This window comes from Sander lucioperca, chromosome 22, assembly GCF_008315115.2.
Source record: "Sander lucioperca isolate FBNREF2018 chromosome 22, SLUC_FBN_1.2, whole genome shotgun sequence".
Lineage (NCBI taxonomy): Eukaryota > Metazoa > Chordata > Actinopteri > Perciformes > Percidae > Sander > Sander lucioperca.
The window spans coordinates 9,764,899-9,784,970 of record NC_050194.1 but is presented as its reverse complement, the minus strand read 5'-3'; the positions used below and the strand labels follow the sequence as shown (position 1 = coordinate 9,784,970).

General features: G+C 43.9%; 2 protein-coding genes across 3 annotated transcripts in view; one reads left to right on the top strand and one right to left on the bottom strand.

The window, feature by feature from the left end:
- LOC116063134 (microfibril-associated glycoprotein 4-like) overlaps nucleotides 1-4,028 on the top strand; it is a 5,263-nt gene extending 1,235 nt beyond the window's left edge. The window contains exons 3-7 of one of the 2 annotated variants that reach the window (XM_035997843.1): nucleotides 871-1,026; nucleotides 2,052-2,090; nucleotides 2,221-2,317; nucleotides 3,376-3,543; nucleotides 3,643-4,028. In XM_035997843.1, coding sequence (XP_035853736.1) covers nucleotides 871-1,026; nucleotides 2,052-2,090; nucleotides 2,221-2,317; nucleotides 3,376-3,543; nucleotides 3,643-3,896 — 714 coding nt within the window. In that variant the 3' untranslated portion in view covers nucleotides 3,897-4,028. Of the gene's footprint in view, nucleotides 1-834; nucleotides 1,027-2,051; nucleotides 2,091-2,220; nucleotides 2,318-3,375; nucleotides 3,544-3,642 lie in introns of those variants that run through there. The other variant, XM_031317993.2, reaches the window with a different exon arrangement.
- Nucleotides 4,029-5,948: 1,920 nt separating this feature from the next.
- Nucleotides 5,949-19,855, bottom strand: LOC118494284 (arginase-1-like). Its single transcript, XM_035997793.1, has 5 exons — nucleotides 19,454-19,855; nucleotides 18,884-18,978; nucleotides 17,156-17,260; nucleotides 7,452-7,588; nucleotides 5,949-6,436 (listed from the first exon to the last, which is right to left on the bottom strand). Exons 1-5 carry the CDS (start codon nucleotides 19,838-19,840, stop codon nucleotides 6,273-6,275), a joined length of 888 nt encoding a protein of 295 aa, XP_035853686.1. The 5' UTR covers nucleotides 19,841-19,855; the 3' UTR covers nucleotides 5,949-6,272.
- Between the last annotated feature and the right edge of the window lie 217 nt (nucleotides 19,856-20,072).

Genomic DNA, 20,072 nt, shown 5'->3' with positions numbered 1-20,072 from the left:
AATATACTCTGGTAAGCTGGAAAAAAGCTTGCTAGCTCGAAGATTGTTGTTTCTTGTACCGAAGGGATTTTGAGAACAGCAACACACATAGTGGAAAAGGGCCTGATGTTAGGCTTTATTCTGAAAATGTACTTCCATTGATCCAGACTACTACAGGGACAACCCGCACAGATCATTTTTGTTAATTAGCCCCACCTTTCTGTCTCTAATAGCTGACTTTGTCAACATCGTCATGAAGCTAGAGGCCAAACTGTTAAAACTAGGGCTGTCAAACGATAGAAAAATTTTAATCGCGATTAATCGCTGAATTTCTATAGTTAATTGCAATTAATTGCATGTTTTATCACATGATTAACAGTTAAAATACTGCTTTGCCTGAGTGGGTAGCATGCTAGCGGCTAGCATCACGTTAACTGTACTGCTATGCTTAGCTCGTAGGTGGTAGCTTAAGCTTGACGTGCTTCGGTGATATTTTAATTCGGCTTTACACAATGTGTATATGGCTTTTGACTTGTCTACGAGCCATCCGGGAGTTTTAGAAAATAAAAAGCCATTCAGAATTGTGTTACTGCTGTCTTTCTCCATCATGCTGCAGCCTGCAGCAGCAGGATGTTTTAGGAGGAAGTGGCAGCTTGATGATAAGTAACGGTGCTGCAAAGGGTCAACATAGTAGCCTGTTAGGCACCACGCAAAGCCGAGTGAAGTGTAAAATAAATTAATAAATGCCGGAATGCGATTAATGCGATTAAAAAAAAATGAATCGCGTCGGCCCTTAATCGCATCGCGATTAACATGTTAAGGCTGACAGCCCTAGTTAAAACACTTTGTACGATTCAAACCTCAGTCAAAATGACATCTCTTCTGTTCCAGCTGGTTTCAGTCTTCCTCCTCCTGCTGGCTCCACTGTTGACCAGCTGCTGGCAGCTCCTCGGACCGGTGGACTGCAGTGCCATCTATCAGCAAGACAAAAGCAAACCCAGTGGAGTGTACACCATCTATCCCACTCGAGATTGGTTTCCTATCGAGGTACAATTCGGGGTTGTCAGGGTGTAAAGATCATTTTAAACAATATATTAAAAAGTGTATATAGGAAAAAAGTTACCAACCCTGCCTTTAAGCCATTGTTTGAGCTGAGTCTTACAAGTAGAATATTTAGGACACTCCCTTATTGCACGTGGGAGGCAATTCCAATATTTACATCCCTCATACAGACAGCACAGTTTGTCCAAATGTGGTGCACCCTGGTGCCAATGCTGCTGTCAGACATCTTTTTATTGATTTAATTTAAAGGACGTGGGGCAAGGCCATACAGAGCCTTGAACATAAAACAAGCATATTTGAAACCTTTCTTCAGGTGACTTTTAAAGCTTAATGTGGAGTCCAATGTGACCCCAAGATACTTGAACGCAATTACAATGTCAAGCTCCTCCCCTCTACGTGTCACCTCTACTGGTTGTTTTGTAAACATCATACACACAGATTTACAAAGATCTTTTGGTATTCTATAAAAGGTCTGATTTAGTAAGCCGATCCTGAACATGGGTAATGGGCAGGTGTAAGAATTAAGGCGGCTTCTTGGATGTCTTTTGTAAAAATGACTGCACCATCTGCATACATTCGATTATTGATTCTCTGATGTTTGTTCAGGTGTTCAGTTGTCTGATATGTTTGTTTTTATTAGTTATTTTGATATACAAATGATTGGTTGGACAAGATAACATTGTGTTTGTGATCGTTAGGAGCCAATATCGAAATCACAGTCAAAGCTTTCGATTAAATGAACAGCCCTAGTACCCGGGATGCAAACGTGCGTTTCCTAGGATGCAAAGGAATGTCCTGCCCTACTCTATATCTGATTGGCTAATATTTGTTGCCTTCGTTAGTTGGATTGGTTATGTTTAGGCGCGGTAATTCGTGTTAATTAGTGTTAGTTTTATTTTAATTTCTGTAAATTAAAATGAAAATTCTGCATCCACAGATTCTGTGCGGCCGTGCTCACAAATTTAAACCACTAAATTATCACATTTACTGATGAATGTGTTTGTGTGTAGGTGTACTGTGACATGACTTCAGAAGGAGGACGGTGGACGGTGAGTATTCAGCCAACCCGTTGGACCTTTACATCAAATCACATTCCAGTAAAAACCTTGTTGTCTGGAAACATGATCTGTCAGATATCTTGTGTGTTTAGCTAGTTAACCCCCCATCCCGTCACCCCAGGTGATCCAGAGGAGGATGGACGGCACGGTGAACTTCTACAGGGGCTGGGATCAATACAAGGCCGGCTTTGGTAACCCTGCTGGAGAGTACTGGCTCGGTGAGAGATTAAACCAAACTAAGTCATGACTTCATAGAAGTATCTGTTCATTAAGTTCACACGTTAAATTCTGTTGAGTAACTCCCGAAATGGAACTTTGACCAAAAAACCTTTAGTCCTTAGATCAGTTAGTTCTCTTCCTGAATTTACTACACATCTGTGCAAGATATTAAACTGGTACTAATTTGCACACATGTATGATGGCAATTTTCCTTTACAAGGTACCTCGACTCGCCTCGACTCTACTCGCCTTTTTTGGTTTTTCAACATGAAAACAAGTCCCTGTTACCTGCCAACACTTACCTTGTTTTAGTATCACCTCCGTTGAGGTTCCCAGCGAGCTGAGGCGATACTAAAAAGTTGACGTGAAAACCTGCAGACTACTGATTGCTCGGAAAGAATCGTAACTAATCACTGCGTCATCATTGCTAGCGACAGACGGGGGTGTCCTGAACAAATCCGCCATTTTTAAATAGTTTAGCCAGCTGTGGTTTTTTTTGCTGCCTCCAGCTTCTTTTGAAACAAAATGTGTCTTCTGGCAAACATGCCGAGAATCAAAAACAACACACCTTCAACGTTCTGTGTGTGTATCGCGTTAGGTCACGGCAGTTTTCTGTGGCGTGGCTATGACAACCAGCCACTCTCGCCTCACGCATGGGGCGGTACTAAATCTGCAATGGAAAATGAAGGATGGGGCACTGCGGTCAAGCAGAGCCAAGCTGGTACTAGCAGTGGGTAAGCGCCATAAATGTGTGTGTGTGTGTGTGTGTGTGTGTGTGTGTGTGTGGGTGGGTGTGTGTGTGTGTGTGTGTGTGTGTGTGTGTGTGTGTGTGTGTGTGTGTGTGTGTGTGTGTGTGTGGATGGATGTGTGTGTGTGTGTGTGTGTGTGTGTGTGTGTGTGTGTGTGTGTGTGTGTGTGTGTGTGGATGTGGATGTGTGTGTGTGTGTGTGTGTGTGTGTGTGTGTGTGTGTGTGTGTGTGTGTGTGTGTGTGTGTGTATGTGTGTGTGTCTCTGTGGATGTGTGTGTGTGTGTGTGTGTGTGTGTGTGTGTGTGTAGGTCTCAACAACATCTACTACCTGACAGAAAAAAGAAAGACTGAGCTGCTGGTCGACATGGAGGACTTTGATGGAAAAAAAGTGTTCGCTCGGTACTCTTCGTTCTCCGTCGGTGCAGAACATGGGGGATTTGTGCTGAGTGTGTCTGGATTCATTAACGGAGGGGCAGGTGAGTGTGTTGATGTTTTTTTCTATCATTCATATATAATGTTTTATAATTTTTTCACAAATAGTCTCATATACTTTTTGACAAACACTGTTTCTGTAGGAGACTCCCTGAGTTATCACAACGGAATGAAGTTCACCACCTTTGACAAAGACCAGGACAACTGGTCTGGGAACTGTGCCAAATTAAACCTGGGGGCGTTCTGGTTCAACGGCTGTCACTATGCAAACCCGAACGGCGTTTATCGTTGGGGGTATGACAAGACTATCAATTACGTTGGAGTGGATTGGTACTATTGGAAAGGTTATAACTACTCCCTGAAGAGCATCAGCATGAAGATCCGTCCTGTGCTGTAGTTCTCCAGGACCAACGTCCAGCAGAATATCAGCTTATCGCTTCTGATTTCTTTCTCTTTCTCTCATTAAGCATTTAATCTCACAACAGGTCTTATTTTCCTGAAACTGGGCACCAGCACAAGAAAACCAACTGACGTTTGTAATTCTTGTTAATGTCTGTGGTGGTTTAAAGTAGAGCTGCACAATATGAGAAACATGTGATAAGTTGTAGAATATGGTGATAACGATATCACTTCCGATAAATAAACAGATATTAAAGTGTTCTCAGTTCTGCTGCTTTCAGTATTCTACTAAAATTGATTTAAAACAACAAAAACAACCATTTCCAACATTCTTTTATTGAACAAATTGAACATTGAATTGAATATAAACGGCAGCACTAAAAAAATAATGAAAGTTACATTTTACTTTCGCGATATGTCGCAGCCTTTAGCGACGTGTTTATTGTGCAAGTTGATAAAAAAAAAATATATATATATATATATATATATATATATATATATTGTGTAGCCCTAGTTTAAGAAAAGTCAGTTGTGTCTCCAGTTGGGCGGCTGCAGCAGGAAAGTAGGGCCCATAATCTTTAAACGGAAACACATATATAGTCTGATCAGGTGTATATCACTGCATGAACTGCTAACATGATTCCAAAAGAGTCTGTAAAACCTAAATGAAAAGTATGAAACCATCTTTGTAGTTCAGGACAGCCAGGTGATGTTTGGTGGAGGTTTGAAACTCTAATGTGAATCTTTATCTGCTGTACGGTGACAATAAATAAGAAGCTGAGCATTAAGATGATCTGATGTCTTCACTTTGTCTCCTGTGTCTTTCTGTCTGGACTAATTTTCAAATTCAAACATTTATATTTTAGCATTTGGATTTTATTTTATTTTAGTTTGAATAGTTTTTCAGAGTGTTTGTTAGATTTATTTTTAGACAATAACACATTCGACTGTGTCCTTATGAGTTCAGTTGTAACTTCCTGTGCTTGTCTTTCTATTTAATTTTAAGTGTAGAGAGGGAGAGCTGTGCTGAATTCACTATTAGGAAAATCTAAATTCTTAGTAATGTTTTCAACAGCATGAATGTATTTTATTACAATTTTTTCAGATTATAAAAGTATGTAGGGAAATGTCACAGTTTAGGGTGTTTTCACTGTTGATTTGTTTCACTGTTGTTTAACTTCAACAAATGCAACATCTTTCAGAAAGTCAAAGAGTAATCGTGTTGAATTATTTAGATTTTAATACTGATCAAAAAAATTGTGATTATTTTTTCCTTAATCGGGCAGCCCTAGGTCGAGATTGATCACAAAATCATATTTCTTCCCGTCTAAGTCCCCTCTCATCTAATATTACAAACATTTGCATAAATCAAGGAATTATCTTTCACAAACACCTCAATTTTTCATCCAATTAGGAAACACAGTCATACCTGCATTCATTTCATCCCTTGTGTTGTCCTCCTGTCAACCATTAACTTGGTGTCCTTCCAGGTCAAAATTAACTTTTTTTAGCACTTTTCCCAACATCTTGTTGCTATTTTTGATGATGTTGTCACTTTTTTCAACACTTTATTTTATTCATGGTCAATAACCTTAATTTAAATGACATTATACCTAATTTTTGAGTTAAAAAAGCAGAAGTTATGAATTATTTAAAACCATTTAAAAACATTTTTCAAATGCTATAAATTGAATAAAACACTCAAAATTCAATGGAAATAATCATTAATTTTACCTGCGAAGAATGTTGTATGCCTTCCATACAACATGCATGCATCCAAATTATTTTTTGGGCAATTTAGTTGTAAGAAACCCATATTTCTGACATAAAAAACTTTGAAAATGGGTCAAATATGACCCGAGGACAACACAAGGGTTAATTGATTCATCCAAACCGGTTTCATCCAATTAGGAAACACAGTCATACCTGCGTTCAGTCCGTCCCAGTTAGATTACTGCAATGCACTCTTCTCATGCTTCTCACAGCAAAACCTGAATCACAATAACTAAATATCTTTGGCTTTTGGATAAAAACAATCCATCTGAACAGGTCACTCTTGAATGTTTTTCTTCTTTTCTGATAATTTATAGACTAAATAATTAATCAAAAAGATACTTGACACAGTAGATTAATCAATAAATTACATAATTTGTGCTTTTTATGTTTTTAAAATTCCTGAGAGCAAGCGCTTCATCCACAGGAAAATCTTTGTTTCTTTGGTTTATACACAAGCTTGCACTTGCACTCTGACATCACATTACAGGAGTTTAATCATCTCTGAAGTTAATATCTGATTGTCCCTTTACGTCCTGCAGTTGATCAAAGACGTTCAGGCGTCCATCAGTTCAGTCAGAGACTTCAGCGTTGTCCGCTGTCAAGGCTCGGGCAGGCGGTAATCCAGTGAGTGGTTTCCCTCACGGAGGCGTCCGAAACATCCGAGCAGCAGATCCACCGCCGTGCTGACTGTGGACCGGACATCCTCGTCACTTTGACCCCTCAGAGGATTCACCTCCACCATGTCCACTGCCGACAGAAGACCTGCAGGACGGGCACAGGGGACATTTAGGGCTGTTAGCTAGTTAACACTATACTCGACAGCAGCTAACGTTAGCCTACCGCTAGCTAGTTAACACTATACTCTACAGCAGCTAACGTTAGCCTACCGCTAGCTAGTTAACACTATACTCGACAGCAGCTAACGTTAGCCTACCGCTAGCTAGTTAACACTATACTCGACAGCAGCTAACGTTAGCCTACCGCTAGCTAGTTAACACTATACTCGACAGCAGCTAACGTTAGCCTACCGCTAGCTAGTTAACACTATACTCTACAGCAGCTAACGTTAGCCTACCGCTAGCTAGTTAACACTATACTCGACAGCAGCTAACGTTAGCCTACCGCTAGCTAGTTAACACTATACTCGACAGCAGCTAACGTTAGCCTACCACTAGCTAGTAGCTGGATTAAACACGGTTACAATGCTGACAGCTAACGCTGAACGGTGTAAAGTGTGACTGTGTTTTACTGTAGAGGACTGTGACTCAACAGCAGGATGTAACAATCTGCAGCTGCCGAGCTGCCGTCGGAAAAACAACACACACGGTGCGTTCAATGAAACTGGTAAACTACAGCTTCGTGGTGCATTTGAAGTTATTGTAAATGTCCTTGGTGGTTGTTTTTGTCGTTCAACAGCAATTTACTAGTGAAATAAGTTATTATTGTTATTGTTATACATTATTATTAAATCATTTAATTTTGACCATATGGCCTTAGCAATAAACAAGCCGTTCTTTAATGTCACCAACTGTTGTTTAGTACCCTTTGTTTTCTTTTCTTTTTTTACTTTCTTAAAAAGTATCGGTTCAGGCACCGTTAATTATGTATGCGATTAATTTCGATTCATTAATCACAGAGTCTGTAATGAATTAGATTAATTTTTTTAATCGATTGACAGCCCTAGTTTTAATATAAAGTTTTGACCCAGAAAAACTTTGCTTAGTAGACGGGAAGACAACACAAAGGTTAAATGAAAGCGTAGCTTCAGCGTTGGTACCTGTCTGACCGAGGTGTTCGGCGATGTAGACTCCCTCTCTGTAGGTGAGCCCTCCGACTACAGGTGTCCCTGTTGCCGGGGTAACAGAGGGGTCGATGGCATCGATGTCATAGCTCAGGTGGATCGGTTTCTTCACTCTGTAGAAAAAAAAATAATTAATAAAAAAACAAAAACATTTCATTATTTCAGAGGAATATTCTAAATTTATTCCCACTTTGTATATTCAAATAAAGGGGGCGTGGCTATCTCACAGCCCTAAAATAAATCTGCGTTCCAGGCAACCTGTAACCTGTTTTCAAAAAAGTTGAACATTTTGAGAAACGAAGTTTAAAAATTTTAAGAAAAACGATTTTTTTTTTAGCTAAAAAGATAAATATTTAGAGGAAAAATTTTTATATTTTCAGAAAAGTAAAAATTTGAAAAAATAAGTCACATATTTGTTGAAAAAAGTGAAAATATTTTAAGAAAACCTTGAATATTTTGTGTAAAAGTCTCTTTCTTCGTGAAGTGAAGCTGTCTTTAAAGGTGCACTATGAGTTCCTGCATGGTTTCAGCACAATTCATTTTTGTCTCAAATGGTAGTCATCTCTCCTTGATCCGCTAGCTGCCTGCCCGCTGAACACACCGTGAAAAAGCCCGGTCTCGGGAGACAACACAGGGGTCGTAAACGTCAAACAAACATTAGAGGCACAGGCTGTGCACCAAAATACAACAAACCACGTTCCAGCCAATCACTGACAAGATGGTTGGGGGAGGGGGTGGGGTTTATCATGGGGGGCATCACGTAACTCATGTTTTCATAACCTTCTACCCGTGAAAATGCCCTGGAACGGCAGTCAAACCCGTAACTTACTACTCGTAAACTCGTACCACATCGTTGTACTCCCAGTTACAGTTTTTGACGTCACACACACATAAACAACAATGGCGCCCCCTGTTGATGCTGTACAGACGCCGCTGATTAACGGTGTGGTGTTTTCTGTGGAGTTTTGTCATTTGTGAAGTTTTGTTATTTGTTATTTACATGTTTAATCAAATGTTTACCTTAAACCAGAGCTACAAATGCCGAAAGTAACACTTATGAAAAAATGTTTGCAGTTTAGCAGCCCAATAGTGTAGTGCCTCTTTAAGAGGGGGGTGCTGTGAGTACATGCGACCGGTGATTACTACGTGAAAAGGAAGCGCGAGATTCTTAGTAAGCTCTCTTAATTTCATATGTTTTCTTGTCTGCTTTTATGATGTACGCTTCATTTTGTCTACTGTCGCCATGCTACGTTGTACTGTGTTTACGTCCGTTGCACGTTAAAGATAACGCTATGCTCCAAAGTTATAAGTTGACGAGGTGGCGAAGCTGTGGGACATAAAGCTAACATTTAGACTTATAACTTTTTTGCACCATACGTGTCCATTCGTGTTTACTTTCTTTAGCTTTATAAATGTCTGAAGTATGAATCGTGGATCGGTGTTTAACGTAAGTAACGTTGTACTTCCTGGTTTACCGCGGGGCATTTTGGGAGCTGTAGTTTCCAGCTGCTAGCAGAAATACTGCATGCATCTTGCATAGGTTTTGGTAGGACTTACATGAATGTTTGAAGTGTGAAGCGTGTACATGAAAATTAAGAAATTAGTATTATTGTTATTATAGTATATTATTAATAATAATATTATATATTTATTTGATAATGTTATTTATTTTGTTGCTTATGTTCCATCCATCTTCTTCCGCTTGTCCGGTAACGGGTCGCGGGGGTAGCAGCTCCAGCAGGGGACCCCAAACTTCCCTTTCCCGAGCCACATTAACCAGCTCCGACTGGGGGATCCCAAGGCGTTCCCAGGCCAGGTTGGAGATATAATCCCTCCACCTAGTCCTGGGTCTTCCCCGAGGCCTCCTCCCAGCTGGACGTCCCTGGAACACCTCCCTAGGGAGGCGCCCAGGGGGCATCCTTACCAGATGCCCGAACCACCTCAACTGGCTCCTTTCGACGCGAAGGAGCAGCGGCTTTACTCTGGGCTCCTCACGGATGACTGAGCTTCTCACCCTATCTCTAAGGGAGACGCCAGCCACCCTCCTGAGGAAACCCATTTCGGCCGCTTGTACCCTGGATCTCGTTCTTTCGGTCATGACCCAGCCTTCATGACCATAGGTGAGGGTAGGAACGAAAACTGACCGGTAGATTGAGAGCTTTGCCTTCTGGCTCAGCTCTCTTTTCGTCACAACGGTGCGATAAATTGAGTGTAATACCGCACCCGCTGCGCCGATTCTCCGACCAATCTCCCACTCCATTGTCCCCTCACTCGCGAACAAGACTCCAAGGTACTTGAACTCCTTCACTTGGGGTAAAGACTCATTCCCTACCTGGAGAAGGCACTCCATCGGTTTCCTGCTGAGAACCATGGCTCAGATTTAGAGGTGCTGATCCTCATCCCGGCCGCTTCACACTCGGCTGCGAACCGATCCAGTGAGTGCTGAAGGTCACAGGCCGATGATGCCATCAGGACCACATCATCCGCAAAAAGCAGCGATGAGATCCCCAGCTCACCAAACTGCAACCCCTCTCCACCCCGACTACGCCTCGATATCCTGTCCATAAATACTACAAACAGGATTGGTGACAAAGCGCAGCCCTGGCGGAGGCCAACCCTCACCTGAAACGAGTCCAACTTACTGCCGAGAACCCGGACACAGCTCTCGCTTTGGTCGTACAGAGATTGGATGGCCCTGAGAAGGGACCCCCTCACCCCATACTCCCGCAGCACCTCCCACAGTATCTCCCGGGGGACCCGGTCATACGCCTTCTCCAGATCCACAAAGCACATGTAGACCGGTTGGGCATACTCCCAGGCTCCCTCCAGGATCCTTGCGAGAGTAAAGATCTGGTCCGTTGTTCCACGACCAGGACGGAATCCGCATTGTTCCTCTTCAACCTGAGGTTAGACTATCGACCGAACCCTCCTTTCCAGCACCTTGGAGTAGACTTTACCGGGGAGGCTGAGAAGTGTGATACCCCTGTAATTGGCACACACCCTCTGGTCCCCCTTTTTGAAAAGGGGAACCACCACCCCGGTCTGCCACTCCTGAGGCACCGTCCCCAACTTCCACGCAATGTTGAAGAGGCGTGTCAACCAAGACAACCACTCCACACCCAGAGCTTTAAGCATTTCTGGACGGATCTCATCAATCCCTGGGGCTTTGCCACTGTGGAGTTGTTTAACTACCTCAGCAACTTCCACCAGGGAAATTGACGACAATCCCCCATCATCCTCCAGCTCTGCCTCTACCATAGAGGGCGTATTAGTCGGATTTAGGAGTTCCTCAAAGTGCTCCTTCCACCGCCCTATTACCTCCTCAGTTGAGGTCAACAGCTTCCCATCCTTACTGTACACAGCTTGGATGGTTCCCCGCTTCCCCCTCCTGAGGTGGCGAACGGTTTTCCAGAAGCACCTTGGTGCCGACCGAAAGTCCTTCTCCATGTCTTCTCCGAACTTCTCCCACACCCGCTGCTTTGCCTCTTTCACGGCAGAGGCTGCAGCCCTTCGGTACCTTGCAACTGCCTCCGGAGTCCTCTGGGATAACATATCCCAGAAAGACTCCTTCTTCAGTCGGACGGCTTCCCTGACCACCGGTGTCCACCACGGTGTTCGTGGGTTACCGCCCCTTGAGGCACCTAAGACCCTAAGACCACAGCTCCCCGCTGCAGCTTCAGCAATGGAAACTTTGAACATTGTCCACTCGGGTTCAATGCCCCCAGCCTCCACAGGGATGCACGAAAAGCTCCGCCGGAGGTGTGAGTTGAAAGTCTGTCGGACAGGGGCCACCTCCAGACGTTCCCAATTTACCCGCACTACCCGTTTGGGCTTACCAGGTCTGTCCAGAGTCTTCCCACACCCTCTGACCCAACTCACCACCAGATGGTGATCAGTTGACAGCTCCGCCCCTCTCTTCACCCGAGTGTCCAAAACATACGGCCTCAGATCAGATGAAACGATTATAAAATCGATCATTGACCTTTGGCCTAGGGTGCTCTGGTACCAAGTACACTTATGAGCATCCCTATGTTCGAACATGGTGTTCGTTATAGACAATCCATGACTAGCACAGAAGTCCAACAACAAACAACCACTCTGGTTTAGATCAGGGAGGCCGTTCCTCCCAATCACGCCTCTCCATGTGTCTCCATCATTTCCCACGTGCGCGTTGAAGTCCCCCAGCAGAACTATGGAGTCCCCTACTGGAGCCCCATACAGGACTCCATTCAAGGTCTCCAAGAAGGCCGAATACTCCGAGCTCTTGTTTGGTGCATACGCACAAACAACAGTCAGAGTTTTCCCCCCCCACAACCCGCAGGCGTAGGGAGGCGACCCTCTCGTCCACCGGGGTGAACTCCACGTAGCGGCGCTCAGGTGGCGCCGCTCAGGTGGCAGCGCACCCGACCCCAGCGGTTCCTCCCACAGGTGGTGGGCCCATGGGTTGGAGAGAGAGGTGGCACGTAGCTTTTTCGGGCTGTGCCCGGCCGGGCTCCGTGGCAAACCTGGCCACCAGGCGCTCGCTGACGGGCCCTCCATCTGGGCCTGGCTCCAGACGGGGGCCCCGGGCTTTCTCCGGGCAGGGTCACTCCATCTCTACCTCGTTTTTTTCATAGGGTTTTTGAACCATTCTTTGTCTGGCCCCTCCCCTGAGACCACTTTGCCTTGGGAGACCCTACCAGGAGCACAAAGCTCCAGACAACACAGCCCTCAGGTTCATAGGGACACACAAACCTCTCCACCACAATAAGGTGATGGTTCCATGATAAGGTGATGTTGCTTATTGTTATTAGGCTATTTAGGTAAAGAACTGGGGAGCTGTGATGTTTGTAGTATGCACATGAAAATTGAAACATTGCATTTCTATTATTTCAGGTTTATTACCTGGTTACCCTTTGTGAAAAAATAAACAAACAAACGTGGAATACCGAGTAATATCCTTTGTATACTGGGTTGCCCTTTCTGTGGGGAGAACACGGAACAGTGAGAAATAGAAATAAATATACATAAATAGGCAACGTAAAGTAATTCCGCACATTGTAATCAAAATAATACACATACGATTGTGGACTACTACAGGTTATGTTTATTAAATGAAGTCCAAAATATGTCGCCGACAAGAAATCGTTAGTATCAGCTAGCGCTAGCTAACGTCAACATTAGGTAGCCGCTAGCTTAACTTGCCTGGAACGCTACCAAGTCGTGAGTCTTGACTTGAAGTTGTAACGTACGGGCTAAAAATTGTGTCTGGAACGCAGCATAAAGTCCAGTTCAGACCAAAGTAACAAATGTCGAAAAAAGTTACTTCTATACTCCCAAAGCCAACCTCCATGGCCGGCAAAAGTTGTCAGATCGAGCACAATGCACTTCGAAAGTCATAAAACTATCTGTGTAATACAACGGGCCGGCTACGTTGCAGCATAATGTCTGTGGAGCGGATGCTCTAACACTCTTCCTCTATAATCTATGAAGCTGTTTCCAGCGGACAGAGAGCAGCCTAGTGCAGCGTCTGCTCTGCAGAGATCTGCTCTACAAGCGTAGAAACAGGACAGTCTTCTTTTATATATTTTACGTGAGGTGTGTGCAGCTCTTTCACACAGAAATGGATCATAAAGTGTCTTTATTTCTTTTTAAATTAAACTACCGATATACAGGAAACTAGAGATGGTCCGATACCATTTTTGCTTCCAGATACCGATTCTGATACCTGAACTTGCGTATCGGCCGATACCAGTGTGTCATATATTTTATTATGTTTTATCAACTGTATACTACTATCCCTGTATGGATGATATGATGTATAACAGCTGTATACTACTATCCCTGTATGATGATATGATGTATAACAGCTGTATACTACTATCCCTGTATGGATGATATGATTTCTGTCTTTGTTGTCGGTCTGGCTCAGGTTAAACACAAACAATCAACGGCACAGAACTTTCTTATATTATCCAGTTTGACAGTCAGTTAACGGAAAAAGAACATAAATAAATACTTTAACGTAGATTTTCTTTCGGGCTTTATTACGTGGTATCGGATCGGTGCATAAACTCCAGTAGTTCCTGGTACCGATACCAGCGTTTTAGGCAGTATCAGAGGCAATACCGATACTGATATCGGTATCGGGACATCTCTACAGGAAACGTGAATGACTGTCAGTGAGCGTGTTGGCAGTTTGGTTTGGAGAGTTTCTGTTTTTCTTTCTTGTTTCCTCTGATAACAGCTGACAGTAGGTTGATGTTTCACAGCTCTGTGCCGGCTCCAAAAACTGAAGAAACAACAACAATCCCAGAGAGGAAGCTCTCCGTCTCGCTGTGACTCGCACAATCCTACGCCATGTGGCGCTGCAGGTGGAGACGGTTAAAGCGTTAACTCTCGCCAAAATGCATCCTAGGTTCTTTTTGTGAATGTACCCGAGTCAAACTTTCGCTTAAAAGCATATTTAGGACGGAAACGCCACTTTTAAGACCGTATTTTCATTTTCGGTCAAATGGCCTTTTGACTGCAACGTAACAGGGAGGAGAGTAAAGATGGAAAGCTCCTAAAGCTTAGTTCCATATAAATGCACGGATAATTAGTTGTTTTGTCGTTAGTGAAAACAGTATTGACCTCGTAGTTGAAAAAATCAATACATGCGTTCATTCGGAGATCGACAATTTTTACTGGCAGATGGCGGTGAGCGGAAAAACCAAGGGGGTAAGCCAGCCTCCGCAACGCGTACCTCCTATGGCGCTATTTTGATGCTACCAAGCCATCACCTCCCGTTAGCATCCCATTGACTGCCATTCATTCTGACGTCACTTTGACAGAGAATAACTTTACATCTGAAGAGTTTAAAGACTCTATTTGTCCCATTGTTTATTTCTAAAGAAACACGACAATGTATAAAAGGCTCCATTACCTTGTACCTCACGTTATGGCTCCGTAGCAGACGTTTTTTATAAAAATAGGCTAACGATTGGGTCATAACCACGAGACTTACTGTCTCATAGTAGAGGAATTACCGTATAGTACAGGAGAAGCTCTCAGGCAGTTTGGACTTACATTAGCTGTTTAAGTTTAAAGTACCCATATTATGAAAAAATCACTTTTTCTGGGATTTGGGGTGTTATTTTGTGTCTCTGGTGCTTCTACACACATACAAACTTGTAAAAAAAAACCTCCATGCTGTTTTGAGTGAGATACGGTTTCTGAATGTGTCCTGCCTTCAGTCTCTGGGTGAGCTGGTCAAAATCTGCACAGCTTTCTACGTCACTAGCCAAAATGGGGGGGCTGAACCATGCTAGCGGTTAGCCCTCTCGTTCTCAATAGCAAAACACTGCTACAACACACACTAGTTCACCCTAATCTACAAAAGAACTACTTCCATGTCCCTGTTCTGCAGGTATTCACACAAAGTTGGAAGTGTGCCCTCGTTTAGAAGAAGTCTTCCGGCTAATCCTGCCTTGTACTGCTGAAGTTGGAGAAACAGCTAGCTAGCTCATGTAATCCTTACCTAGCTACTGATCATGTGATCTTACCTAGCTACTGAGCGTGTGATCTTACCTAGCTACTGATCATGTGATCTTACCTAGCTACTGAGCATGTGATCTTACCTAGCTACCGAGCGTGTGATCTTACCTAGCTACCGAGCGTGTGATCTTACCTAGCTACTGAGCATGTGCGACTGCCAACAAAGATGTTACAGCAGTGAGAGGTCTCACTCTGTAGCTACAACAGAGACCTGAACACAGGGTGAAAAGAGGAGCTGCAGCAATGTGCAGTACAACTAAAATATGGAGGTTTTTTTTAAATTAAACCATGTAAACCTATTCTGGTACAATCTTAAATTACAATTATGAACCTGAAAATGAGCATAATTGTCGTGGTTGGGGTTTTTGTTTCTAGTTTTCTAGTCCTTTTTGTGTGTTTTTTCTGTTGGTCCTGCTTCTCCCTGTGCCTCCTGTGTTTTCCCTCCTCCCATCTGCTCCTGCCTGCTGCCAGTTGACGACGCTCACCTGTCCCTTATTTCACAATCACCTCCCCTGCCACACACACCTGCCAGCTATCTACAATCAAGCTCAGTACTTCAACCCCGGCTCCACTCACAATCTTTGCTGGATCATTGTCTCTGCCACTCTAGTGACACTAGATACAAGCGCACGCTCTAAACAGTTGTTACTTTACCTGTCGTTACCCTGTGCCTGTCCTTACCTCTCCTCCTGTTTTTCCCTGCAGTCATCTGCTCCACACCTTCCTCCCGCATCCAGTCAGCTGGAATCACCATCCGGTCCCCCTCTCACGGCTCCCTGCTCTACCCTGCCTCCGTTTCTGCTCCGTCCGGCCTCCGCTCCTACTTCCAGCCACCCCCTCCTCAACTCACCTGTTCCCCGGATTCCAGTGCCTCCTCCTCGGTTCCCTCGGCCCTGTTTCCCCTATCCTCAGTAAGCTCCCTCACCATCCTATCGTCAGTAAGCTCCCTCACCATCCTATCCTCAGTAAGCTCCCTCACCATCCTATCCTCAGTAAGCTCCCTCACCATCCTATCGTCAGTAAGCTCCCTCACCATCCTATCGTCAGTAAGCTCCCTCACCATCCTATCCTCAGTAAGCTCCCTCACCATCCTATCCTCAGTAAGCTCCCTCACCATCCTATCGTCAGTAAGCTCCCTCACCATCCTATCGTCAGTAAGCTCCCTCACCATCCTATCCTGGCTAGCTCTCTCACCATCCTATCCCCTGAGTCCTTCGCCCTCCTAGGTTTTGCTCCTCGCCATACTAGTTTCTGCCCCTGAGTCCCTCGCCATCCTAGGTTTTCCCCTTGAGTCCCTCGTCATCCTTCCCCCAGGCCTCGTGTCTACACTCTTGTTTTGGCATCCACCTCCCCACTACCTTCCCCATTTTCTATCATTTAATAAGCCTTTTTGTTGAACTCTGCATTTGGGTCCGTTCTGTGCCTCAATTGTAACAAGAATATGGCCACTTTAATTCCTAATGTTAACTATCATTTTAGTGATCAATAATTAGCCTGTGTCTATGTTATCTCCTTACATATACCTACGCTCTCCGTCTCTGCTAGATTGGGAATGATTGAGATTTCTCTTGGCACAGCTACCAGAAGACTTCCAACTTTCAGACAGGTTGCTCACGTCACATCTACGTCTTCAAGCTCAGTTGGAGGCTGCTCAGTAACGCTCAGCCATCACCGGGAAAGAGACTTCTAATGTCCTTCACTGGTGCAAGTCCACGGCGTCCATTAATTTTACCGTCTATGGGAAAAACCAATAGCTACGGTGAGTTGTTAAAACCTTTTTTTAGTAAACTCTATGAACACAACCAATGTTGTCAAGTCTTGGTTAAGGTGTAGAGCCCTTGGTGATACTTGGAGCAAAGTCTCATGTTGTGTCGAGCCTTCATAGTGATTTTGATGTGATCATAGTAGTACCCCTAGCACTCCCATTCAAAAGGCCATTTGACCAAAAACGAAAATACGGTCAATCTTAAAAGTGGTGCTTCCGTCCTAATTATGCTTTTAAACGAAAGTTTGACAGATTCACAAAAAGACCCTGGGTTGCATTTTGGCGAGAGTTACGCTTTAAAAGATACGTTACGCGTTCAGTGCAGCCAAAACGTTAGCGTGTAGTTGTCTACCGGGAAGTGATTTTTTTGTGTCCCAGTGATTGGGTAGTCGTTGATTACTTGGCAGAGAGGTAGTCACACGTCTCCTCCATGACTTTAGCTACGCCGAGTTGATCCACCTTGGACATGGAAAACACCTTCACCCCCAGGAGCTTCAGGATGTAGCTGGGGACATAAAAACACTTGGTCAGACCCAAAATAGAGCCAAAACATCCAGAAAAACAACCAAAATATATATAATAATAAAGACAAATAAAGACAAACACACACACAATAGAGAAAGTGCCAAAAAGTGCAGAAACTTTGAATTTTCTTTATATAGTGTGTGTGTGTGTGTGGTCAATCGATTAAAAAAAATTAATCTAATTAATTACAGACTCTGTGATTAATTAATCGCATACATAATTAACGGTGCCTGAACCGATACTTTTGTAAAAAAGAAAACAAAGGGTACTAAACACAGTTGGTGACATTAAAGAACGGCTTGTTTATTGCTAAGGCCATATGGTCAAAATTAAATGATTTAATAATAATGTATAACAATAACTTATTTCACTAGTAAATTGCTGTTGAACGACAAAAACAACCACCGAGGACATTTACAATAACTTCAAATGCACCACGAAGCTGTAGTTTACCAGTTTCATTGAACGCACCGTCTGTATTGTTTTTCCGACGGCAGCTCGGCAGCTGCAGATTGTTACATCCCGCTGTTGAGTCACAGTCCTCTACAGTAAAACACAGTCACACTCTACACCGTTCAGCGTTAGCTGTCAGCATTGGAACCGTGTTTAATCCAGCTACTAGCTAGCGGTAGGCTAATGTTAGCTGCTGTCGAGTATAGTGTTAACTAGCTAGCGGTAGGCTAACGTTAGCTGCTGTTGAGTATAGTGTTAACTAGCTAGTGGTAGGCTAATGTTAGCTGCTGTTGAGTATAGTGTTAACTAGCTAGCGGTAGGCTAACGTTAGCTGCTGTAGAGTATAGTGTTAACTAGCTAGCGGTAGGCTAACGTTAGCTGCTGTAGAGTATAGTGTTAACTAGCTAGCGGTAGGCTAACGTTAGCTGCTGTAGAGTATAGTGTTAACTAGCTAGCGGTAGGCTAACGTTAGCTGCTGTAGAGTATAGTGTTAACTAGCTAGCGGTAGGCTAACGTTAGCTGCTGTTGAGTATAGTGTTAACTAGCTAGCGGTAGGCTAACGTTAGCTGCTGTTGAGTATAGTGTTAACTAGCTAGCAGTAGGCTACCGTTAGCTGCTGTTGAGTATAGTGTTAACTAGCTAGCGGTAGGCTACCGTTAGCTGCTGTTGAGTATAGTGTTAACTAGCTAGCGGTAGGCTAACATTAGCTGCTGTTGAGTATAGTGTTAACTAGCTAGCGGTAGGCTAACGTTAGCTGCTGTTGAGTATAGTGTTAACTAGCGTCCCGTGCAGCGGTGTTTGTGTTTCCTGTATCGTCTTCAGAGCATCAGAGAGAAGAGCAGACATATCAGTGGCTCCAGATTTCGGTAGCCAGGGTTGGCAGGAAGAAGATTTTTACAAGTAAATGTTCCAGTTAATGATCCAGGCAGCACATTCTCGTCTCCCTCCTTCATTTTACAGTCCAATGGAGGCTAGAACGGCTCCGGGTCAAACCTCAATATGGAATGGATTAATCTGCGTTATTTTTTTTAACGCATTATTTTTTCTCAGATTAATTAATCGAAATTAACGCGTTATTTTGACAGCATATATATATATATATATATATATATATATATATATATATATATATATATACACACACACGTACTGCTCCGCTGGATCCACGTCTCTCAGGCCGATGTAGACGAGATCTTTGGCTGATAAACACGGTTTGATCCACGAGAAGTTCGGCAGGATGGGAATCTGGGGACACAAAGAGCAGCAGACGGGAACTTCAGGAACATCGTCAGGACAACAGTTACAAAACTATGTGTCAACAATTTAGTCTGGCAAACAAACACGGTAACGTTTCAGGCTGCATCTACACGGCTACGGCTTGGTAGACAGAAAGAAACTGTGTGTGTTCGTGTTTAACTATATTTGTGGGGTCCAAAAACCGGGAGTCCAGTATACTGGTGGGGCCAAAATGCTGGACCCCACAACTTTAAAGGGCTGTCTGAGGGTTAAGACTTGGTTTTAGGATTAGGGTTAGAATTAGGTTATGGTTAGGGTGAGGGTAAGGGTTAAGGTTAGGCATTTAGTGGTGATGGTTAAGGTTAGGGTAAGGGGCTAGGGAATGCATTATGTCAATGACGGGTCCCCACAAAGATAGTGAAACGCACTGTGTGTGTGTGTGTGTGTGTGTGTGTGAGAGTGTGTGTGTGTGAGAGAGAGAGACCTTAGAGTGCAGCTCGTGCAGCAGGTAGGAGACAGGCTGCCCGTGGATGTTTCCGGTGTACGAGCTCAGCGGCGTGTTGATGTCGGCGTGGGCATCGACCCACACAACACTCAGATCTCCCACCGCCGCAGCGTGACCGTGAATGGAGCCGATGGCCAGACTGATGAACACACAGAGACAGAGCGTAGTCATGGAAACATCATCCCTCACATGCTTTTTAAATGGTTTCAATGGTGTGTTACGGCTGCCGTCGGCACCCTCATGTGTATGTTTAACAGAGTGTGATATGTGAGATGCAAAGCAGGCTGTGGCATCCCATGCTGAAGAGTCGTTGGACAAAGGAAGTCCCGCCCAGTTCCTGGAGGAGTAAGCTGATTGGTGCGGCATGCCACCACTGATTGGCCAATCGAGGAAGGCTGCCTCCAGCTTAAAAGGCCTGATTGATCGCAGATGAAGGCAGCTGCCAGACCAGATTCAAGCCCCGTTTACACGAAGGGAAGACGCAGATATTTTCCTGCGGTTTGGCCTCTCATTTACACGAAAACCCCCGTTTTTAATCACAGAAAACGATTATTTCTAAAAAACTCCGGCCAAAGTGGAGATTTTGGAAAACTTTGTT

Coding starts and splice junctions, on each gene's coding strand:
- LOC118494284 (XM_035997793.1), bottom strand. CDS start 19,840: ATGCCGCACCAATCAGCTTACTCCTCCAGGAACTGGGCGGGACTTCCT. Junction 17,261..18,883: donor GACGTGGATCCAGCGGAGCA/GTACGTGTGTGT, acceptor TTATGTCCCCAG/CTACATCCTGAAGCTCCTGG. Junction 6,437..7,451: donor CGAACACCTCGGTCAGACAG/GTACCAACGCTG, acceptor CCCGTCCTGCAG/GTCTTCTGTCGGCAGTGGAC.